The 9,775-nt window shown below is 43.9% G+C and overlaps 1 protein-coding gene across 2 annotated transcripts in view; it reads right to left on the reverse strand.

The window, feature by feature from the left end:
* Nucleotides 1-9,775, reverse strand: part of WIPI1 (WD repeat domain, phosphoinositide interacting 1) — a 38,142-nt gene that overhangs the window by 16,698 nt on the left and 11,669 nt on the right. For both annotated transcript variants that reach the window (XM_017863513.1, XM_017863519.1), the window contains one exon: nucleotides 7,948-8,044. In XM_017863513.1, the coding sequence (XP_017719002.1) occupies nucleotides 7,948-8,044 (97 nt within the window). The remainder of the gene's footprint in view (nucleotides 1-7,947; nucleotides 8,045-9,775) is intronic.

Genomic DNA, 9,775 nt, shown 5'->3' on the forward strand with positions numbered 1-9,775 from the left:
AAGTCTTTTTAAAAAAAAAAAAAAAAAAAAAAAAATATATATATATATATATACACACACACACACAAATATATATATACATACACACACAAATATATATACACACACAAATATATATATACACACACACAAACATATATATATATACACACACACATATGTATATATTATGTATATATATTGCTCATTTTTACATTTTATCCCAGGACTCTGAAACAGCATCTACTTCTCTTCCAATTCCATTATCCTCTAGGGCTACAAAAGATTTACTCAAAACTTAAATAAATCTTCCTATTGTGAAAGGTTAGTGTATGTTGGTCTTTCTGCAGATGATTATATACTGTTGGCCAGTAATTTCAAGTTGGAGAAGAGGAGCTGCCAAGAACCTATTTAGAAACTGAGAAATTTCAGGCCAGGCACAGTGGCTCAAACCTGTAATCCCAGCACTTTGGGAGGCCGAGGCAGGTGGATCACCTGAGGTCAGGAGTTCGAGACCGGGCTGGTCAACACAGTGAAACCCTGTCTCTATTAAAAATACAAAAATTAGCCAGGCGTGGTGGCGTGTGCCTGTAGTCCCAGCTACTTGGGAGGCTGAGGCAGGAGAATTGCTTAAACCTGGAGGTGGAGGTTGCAGTGAGCCAAGATAGCACCACTGCACTCTAGCCTGGGTGACAGAGTGAGGCTCTGTCTCAAAAAAAAAAAAAAAAAAAGAAACTGAGCAATTTCTGAGCCGAATGTCCTGCCTTGATAAGGAAAATGGGCACCTCTGGAGGTGGGAGTTCATTTGAGGTCTGCGTCTGCAGTCAAGATGGTGCGCCTAGACATTGAGACAAACTTAATAAAGAGGACGTTTTAGATTTAAAATGCTTCAACAATATTCCAGAAGAGTAAACAGCCCATCAAACCATCGAACCAACATAAGCTGTTTTTATTTATAAGAGGATTCAAGGAGGGAGCATTTAAGTAAAGGATTTTCAAAACAATGGTTTAGATTAATAGGGGTGCACATGATAGCAGTGAATTCCAGCAATTCCATAGAAACCGAAGTGTCACCAGAAACTTTGAGATCACGGAAGAGAGACATCTTTCTACAAAAAAAAAAAAAAAAAGAAGAAAAGAAAAAAGGTGACTGGCGTCTATTACAAGTTAGTATATTAAGTGGGTTTCTTCTAAAAGTATAAGAAAAACTTTAGGTCAGGCTGAAACATACCTTAACTAATCTACTGAGGAAGGGGAGCAAAGGAAAAAGAAAGCAAACATTTAGAGTTGGAACCTAGGTCTCGCTTCCTGCTCTGGCTTTGCTGAGTCCACAGCGGGGCTGTCCTCTTATCAGTTGCCATGCATAGCTCCGGGAGGAAGTGGCCGAGCCCTGAAACCTTCAACTGCACGTTCTGGCAGCCCTACCACCCCTTTGGCTATACAAGGTCATTTCCGGCCCCAGCCTTAAAAGAGGCAACTCTTTTCTTTTCTTTTCTTTTTTTCCATTTTTGCTCTGGAAACTCCAATTCCTCATCCCGTCTGAGTTCTTTGCCATCCAAATGTAACTTCAAGAACAGCTAGGCAGGCAGAAGGGATTCTAGCCTTGTGAAACTGCGTGGGGAAGGCAGTCAGGAGATCTGGTTGGCTTGTGTGCTGAAGTGGCTGGCAGAAAAGATGTGCAGACTGTGGAAATCTTACAAGGACTAGAGTACTAAACTAAAGAGTTAAGGCCTTCCAAATGCAGTATGTAACTGCTGAAGGTTTCTCAGCACATATGTTTTGGTTTGTTTTTTGAGACACAGTCTTGCTCTGTTGCCCAAGCTGCAGTGCAGTGGTGCAATCTCGGCTCACTGCAACCTCTGCCTCTTGGGTTCAAGTGATTCTCCTGTCTCAGCCTGCCGAGTAGCTGGGATTACAGGCATGTGCCACCACACCCAGCTAATTTTTGTATTTTAGTAGAGACGGGGTTTCACCATGTTGGCCAGGCTGGTCTCAAACTCCTGACCTCAGGTGATCCATCTGCCTCAGCCTTCCAAAGTGCTGGGATTACAGGTGTGAGCCATTGCGCCCAGCCTAGCACATATGTTTTTTTAAAGACTGTGTTAAAAACACGATGAGATACCACCGTACAACCACTAGGATGACTATAGTCAAAAAGACAATGTTGGTGAGGATATGGAGAAACTGGGACCCCATGCACCGCTGGAATGTAAAATGGGGCAGTGCTCTGGAACCTTTAGCAGTTCTTCAAAAGCTAAACATAAAGTTCTCATATGACCTAGAAATTCCACTCCTACCTATATACACAAGAGAAATTATAACATGTCAACACAAACACTTGTATATGAATGTTCATAGCAGCATTATTCATAAGTCAAAAAGTGGAAATAACCCAAATGTTATCAACTGACAAATGGATAAAGAAAATGTGACATATTTTTATAATAGAATATTATCCAGCAAGAAAAATAAAGTATTGATACATGCCTCAACACAGATGAACCTTGGAAACATTAGGCTATGTGAAATAAGTCAGTCACGAAGGAACCGATATTATATGAGTCTACTGCTGTAAAATGTCCAGAATAGAGAAATCCATAATCTAATAGAGATAGAAAGTAGATTAGGGGTTGCCTATGGCTGGGGGCAGAGGGAGTGATGGCTCAGAGGTACAGTTCTTTCTGGGGCAATGAAAATGCTCTAAAATTAATTGTGGTAATGGTTACACAATTCCGTGAATATACCAAAAGCTATTTAACCATGCATTTTAAATGGGTGAATTGTATAGGATGTGAATTATATCTCAAAAAAGACTTTCAAATTTTATTTTAAGGTGTGTTTCAGGAATATTTATCTGGTTAGAGACAGGCTAAGGACATAGGTTCAAGACTGGGGTCTGCTATGTACTATGTAACTCTGGCCGAGTTATTTGTGGCTCTTTCCGGCCTGTTTCCTGTCTGTGAAATGAAGGCTACCACGACATAGAGGTCTTTCCAGATTTAATACTCCAAGATGCCAAGCATGTTTGTTTCTTACTTCTTCCCTCTGAAATATTGGGCATGTCTTTATGGTAGAGAGAGCTAAACGGTCTTGGAGCAGAAGCCTTGGACGCATACCTACAGCTATGCTTCAGAGTTTTAAGTTAAAATATAAATATTCCCAGAAGGGAAGAAAGGTTTAAACTTTCTAAGCTAACATTGAACTTTCTATAATACATATTATAGAACTGGATGACACTAGATGCTAACAAGAAAGCCACAAAGGATAAGAGTGAGGGCAGGCATACTCTGACACATACCACTTATTTGACAGTTTTGCCTCCAGGCTCACACTCTACCAAGTCATCTGAATTTAGACAAGGAATCCTGCCTTCCTACCCTTACAGACTTAATGAAGGTCCCCAGAAAAGCCTGCTGTAACTTCCCTACGGCCCAAGTGCCAGAAAAATCCAATCAGCTACATGAATGTATCTTCCTATCTTGGGAACCACCCAAGGCAAGCAAGAAGAGTTTTCCTTAGCTTGGCTATTGCCATTCTGCCAGTCTCTTCTTTCTGTTACAGGTGTCACACAAAGCCTTTTAAGGAAGGAAATGGGCTTTAAAATATTATTGTATAATATAAAAGTGATGGTGTAGAACACTTGCGAAGCCTAGAAAATATAAGGAGAAAAAAAATCACCCACAATTCTAAAACCCAGAGGCTTTGCACTGTTCTGAACATCTGAGCACATTTCCTTCCAGTCTTTTTTCTACCTAGGAATGAGGTTCTGATGGGGCTTTTGGACTTGTTATAGACTTGACACATATTTTCACAAGTCACTGGCAGCTATAATTCCACTGTAATTATTTGGCTGTAATTCTTCTACAGCTGGAAAAGAAGTGCCTGCTCTCAACTCAAGAACCAATGGCATCATCAGTGGAATTAAAAGGAAGTCCCATAATTCTAAATGATTCTCACCTTGGTATTTAAAGTATTGCATGTCAAACTTTAGGTAAGTTAACAGTGATTTATAAAATGCAGTTCCCTCTGAGTTGATTAACGTCTCAGGTTACGCTTTCCAATTTTCAAAAATAGAAAGGAAAGAAATCTTCTTTGTATAGCAAATGCCCTATGCTCCTACAGAAGGGAAGCATTTATACCGCTTGTATTACCATTTTCAAGCAAGAAAGAGGTCTTGCTGGGGAAGAAACCATGAATTGTTCAATGATCTGCATTGCTGTGTGGTATAGAACGCTCCCTCAATATCTCATAAAAGGTGGTCAGCTCTGTGACCACCTCCTCCACACTGGGAGGTCTGCAGTTGGCAGGATTTTCATGGAGATTTCCACGCTTGACTGCTCAGAGCAGACTGCTGTGCTAGCAGGAAATTAACTTCGAGCCCCTGTCTGGCCAAGCTCTTTAAAGGAAATAGCCTGCAATCTCTGACACAACAGGAATGGGCATGACACAAACAGACAGAAAGAAGGAAATTTACAGCTGCGTTAGATACCAAGTGTGAGGCAACAGGCGAACTCTGCGTAGCTAATTTATTTGTAGTTTATGAAGTCAAAATGCATTCAGGATTTGTGTACTGAAGACAATTAGACAAGTGATTCTGTCTTCCTTCTGTACCTAGCAAGGATTTATAAAATCAACAGTCAGAGTTTCCATCTTATTTCTTCGTTCAGAAAAGAAACTAGAGGATGAGAACAGATAAGGCGACTCCTGGCCTCTGGGAAGTAAGTGTATATTCATGATTTTGACAGTGCAGAGTCCTCTGAAGGTTCCCGAGTGAGGACCTGATCATGTCACTGAAGCACAGCTCTGACCTGTGCAAGGCTGCCCTACGGGACGGAGCTGATGAGGGAGTGAGTCTGACTGCCCTCATGGACAGGGCGGACCCACCTTTGCCCACCCAGGCCACGACCTCAGGTAATGCTCGTCGTAGCAACTCTGCGGGCTAAAAATGATCATCTGCATTTTACTGCAGTAGAAAGGGAGGTCAGGAGAAGTTGAGGTGATAATTATAAACGGACACATTTAAAACACCTTGGGCTGTGTCTCCAAAGAACATCAGAGGTCTAAAAAGACACAGTTTGGTCAACCTGCTCCTGGTCTTTCAGAAGAAATACTCAACCTATCCCTGGATCCTTTCATAAGGAGGCATTCTTTTATCTGAGACAGAGAAAGTCTCTGCCATTGTTTCTAATTTTTCTTGAGATAAAAGTGATTCCCTTTACAAGCAATATACACTGTCTCTAACATGGAACACAAATAGCCCTGCACTTTTAAACCTAATTTTCTCTCTGTTTAAGCTGCAGAAAGTAAGGCAACCAGTGAGTTTTCTGAACTACAGAAAAACAACTATTTTTGCTAAAAAATAAGAGTAATGGTGGCTGGGTGTGCTGGCTCACGCCTGTAATTCCAGCACTTTGGGAGGCTAAGGCAGGCGGATCACTTGAGGACAGGAGTTCAAGACCAGCCTGGCCAACATGGAGAAACCCCCATCTCTACTAAAAATACAAAAAATTAGCTGGGTGTGGTGGCGGGCGCCTGTAGTCCCAGCTACTCAGGAGGCTGAGGCATGAGAATCACTTGAACCTGGGAGGTGGAGGTTGCAGTGAGCTGAGATTGCACCACCTCACTCCAGCCTGGGCAACAGAGTGAGACTCTGTCTCAAAAAAAAAAAAAAGGGGGGGGGAGAAACATCTGTTTGTAAGGGAGGGTGCTCAGTCCTGAAGCAACCCTGTCCTCTGGGGTTCAAGTGTGTGACAGGTGTGAGGAGTAAGTGGCATTTACTGTGTTCAACTCCCCTCTCTTCAGAGAAACTGAGAGCCACAGGCAGCTTTAGCTTTCTGCATGCCCGACGTCCCTCCCCAAATCTCTGAAGGCCCAGCTCAGGCCCTGCCAGCCTCAAGCTCCGTGCAGATTCAGGGGCCTCTCACTCCCGATCGGAAGAGCACATGCTCCCTTCAACTGTGTCTGCACCCCAGAGTTAAACATGGCTCCACCCCTGCCAAAGGCTGCTGGCGCGCCTGTCTCAGACCACCTCAGACAGACTGTTGAAGGGAACTCATGACAACTAGATTTTGGGCTCCTGGTATGTGGTTGCCTAATGGTGCCTACCATGGTGCCAGGCACAAACAATAGATACTTGTCCAGATGATTCCCGCCTCTCATTTCTAAGGGAAAAACTTACTACCCACAGCTTCTTCACATACCATCTTCCATTTCAGAAATTATGCTTCAAAGTCATTGTCTCACAGAACTCCTTAATGGTCTCAATGGCTTTGTTCTTTTATTTATTTATTTATTGTTTTTTGAGACAGAGTCTTGCTCTACTGCCCAGGCTAGAGTGCAGTGGTGCAATCTCAGCTCACTGAAGCCTCCGCCTCCTGGGTTCAAGCAATTTTCCTGTCTCAGTCTCCCAAGTAGCTGAGATTACAGGCGGCCACCACCACGCCCAGCTAATTTTTGTATTTTTTTTAGTAGAGATGGGGTTTCACCATGTTGGCCAGGCTGGTCTTGAACTCCTGACCTCAGGTGATCCACCTGCCTTGGTCTCCCAATGTGCTGCGATTATAGGCGTGAGCCACAGCACCTGGCTAGCTTTGTTCTTTTAAAATATCCTTTTGCCATGGTTGAAATGTGAAAGCACTGAAATTGACAGCCAAGGGCCTTTTTTTTTTTGAGACGGAGTCTTGCTCTGTCACCCCGGCTGGAGTGCAGTGGCTGGATCTCAGCTCACTGCAAGCTCTGCCTCCCGGGTTCACGCCATTCTCCTGCCTTAGCCTCCCGAGTGGCTGGGACTACAGACGCCCGCCACCTTGCCCGGCTAGTTTTTTGTAATTTTTAGTAGAGATGGGGTTTCACCGGGTTAGCCAGGATGGTCTCGATCTCCTGACCTCCCGATCCGCCTGTCTCGGCCTCCCAAAGTGCTAGGATTACAGGCTTGGGCCACTGCGCCCGGCCAGCCAAGAGCCATTTATAGAACTGGAATGAAGAGAAGGCATAGGTAGTATTTCGTGCATGGCGGTTCCTGTGCTGGTCACTTTCACAAACATTACCTTGTTTAATTCTCAGCCAACCCTGGGAGATGCATATTATTCATAAGGGAACCAAGGTTCAAAAGTCTAGGTGACTTGGGTGGCACCCAGATAGATCTTGAAATTCAGTGAAAGCCAAATAACTCAGAAACAGCAAATGGAAGCAGTTGTTCAATGATACTAAACTGAAATATAATAGAAGCAGTTGTTCAATGATACTAAACTGGAATATAATCTGCAAATGTGAATCCGGAGTCATTAAATGTACAAATTGTTCCGTGTGCTGACTCCTCACCCCACCACACAACGAAGGATTTTTCTTGTTTACTCCTACCTCGATGAATTCATATAATGTCATCTGCTATTTCGATATAACAAATCCAAACCATTCCTCTTCTTATACACCAGGAACGTATTAAATAGTGTTAAATCCTGAGAATACAATAAGATTTAATATCCTAGCACATCGTCAAAGTAGAGAGATTTCTTTGTCATATAATAAAACGCATTCTTTATGGTTCAGATTATCTTTTTGCTGGCCACGCAGACACGCCAAGTTGAAACCTGCTTCTAATTATCACACCTGCTCTGTACTGAACGAACCACAAAAAACAATTAGGGGTAAACACCTTTCAACATCAGATGCTTGAAATCTTTTACATGTCTACCTTACGTGCCTTGACACATTTGCTGATATGGATCCCAGACAAAGGGTGTTGTTATTCTTGGACTGCCATGAAGGGCACACAGCCCCCTTGCAGAACACATAGACTGACATAATTTGAATCTGCCACCATTAAGACAAAGCTTCGAGATAAACCTCACTAAGACTCAAAAAGCGAAAACACTGTTTCGGGTTTGCAATTTGGAGGAAAATAAAGCTTGAGAAAGAAGCACCTGGACATGAAATTTGAGGGTCATTTGTTCCATTTTTGGAGCTCACCTGTTGGGTTTGCAGGAATATCCAGGAGGGTCTTCAACAGCTTCATGTCTTTAATGTTGTGAATATAAATGGACTCTTCTAGGCAAACCAGCAGCCTCTGTAATCACACAGACTTATCAGTCTACCAAACCGTTCCTTACAAAGGCACTGACCAAATCCAAATCATTCATCTTTCATATGAGTCCTAACTTGATGCTAAGCCTAAAGGAGAATTTTGATGATGCATTTTGAAGATTATGTTTATGGATGTACACACATACACAATTATCCACCTGAACAGAAGCATAAAATGCAAGATCTTAACAAATTTTATTAGAAATTAAGATTGTTTATACTTTTCTCTCCTTCCTGCTTCCCTCCCTCCCTCCCTTCCTTCTCCTTCTTTCCTTAGAACAGGGATTCCTGAACACTTTTTTTTTTTTTTTGAGACAGAGTCTCACTCTGTCACCCAGGCTGGAGTGCAGTGGCGCGATCTCAGCTCATTGCAACCTCTGCCTCCCGGGTTCAAACAATTCTCCTGCGTCAGCCTCCTGAGTAGCCGGGATTACAGGCATGCACCACCACGTCTGGCTAATTTTGTATTTTTAGTAGAGATGGGGTTTCACCATGTTGGTCAGGCTGGTCTTGAACTCCCGACCTCAGGTGATCTGCCCGCCTCGACCTCCCAAACTGCTGGGATTACAGGTCTGAGCCACTGCATTCGGCAGGACTTCTGCACACTTTCTGATCAGAACCCCTGTGCCATGTAAGGCAATTTCATGTGTCCTCTCTAGTTTCCACTGCCATCTGACAGGCTGCCTTTCAGTGTTTATAGCACAGGTCTCCCTCCTGTACAAAAATGGGTTTCTTTGCTTTCTCTCTATCACCAAATCTTAGGTTTTACCCCTCTCCGAGTAAGAATAATTATCAGCTCTAACTTCTTGCTACTCAGACTCTCCTCTAGGCCTGCTTTTGGGCTGCTGTCTGCAGCCCTGGCAAAGGGAAAAGGAGAAGGGCTTCAGCCATCTTGTGAATACCCCAGTGTCCCACGTCCCCATTGTCCTCCCTGGGCTCCTCTCTCTGGTGCTTGCTCTCCCCACTGCTGTCAGACCCTTCTCTTCTTCTCCAAATCAAAGCTTGTCAGGTTCAGAGCCTCTTCCCAATGGCTGTGCTCTCAGCTAAGTGAAAACAGGCCACAGGGTTGACGTCTTGAGTGTTTAAAGGAATATAATGCATAGCCAGTACAAGGGCAGACTTCGGTGCTGGTGAGGAGGTGTGAGGAAGGCATTTCTGGTCGGGCAGCTCCTTGAACATCTGAGCAGCTGTCGACCACCCCTGCACAGGCCTGACTTGGCTTCCCCCAGGCCAGTGTTTCTCAGACCTGGATGAGCACCAGAATTGCCCAAGGAGCAAGCCCTGGGCTCTCCCCGGAGATTCCGGTTTGGTAAGTTTTTAGACGAACACCCAGGTGATTGCTGCGATACACACTGAGGCTAGAGAACCACTGCTCTCAGCCAGCTCCTTTTATTCCAGGGAACCTCAGCTGGAAGGGAAGGTACCAAAAAATACCACACAAAAGAGACAGGCTCTGCTCCTGGGAAAAGCTTGCCCTGCTGTTCCCCCAGGAAGACTCTCCATGGCTCAGAATGATGAAGGTCATCAGTGTTAACCAAGCAGAAAAATAAAAGTTAAACGTTGCCGGGCGCGGTGGCTCAAGCCTGTAATCCCAGCACTTTGGGAGGCCGAGACGGGCGGATCACGAGGTCAGGAGATCGAGACCATCCTGGCTAACACGGTGAAACCCCGTCTCTAATAGCAATACAAAAAATAGCTAGAAGAGGTTCCGGGC

This window comes from Rhinopithecus bieti, unplaced genomic scaffold (genome assembly GCF_001698545.2).
Source record: "Rhinopithecus bieti isolate Rb0 unplaced genomic scaffold, ASM169854v2 scaffold_2349, whole genome shotgun sequence".
NCBI classification, from domain to species: Eukaryota; Metazoa; Chordata; class Mammalia; order Primates; family Cercopithecidae; genus Rhinopithecus; species Rhinopithecus bieti.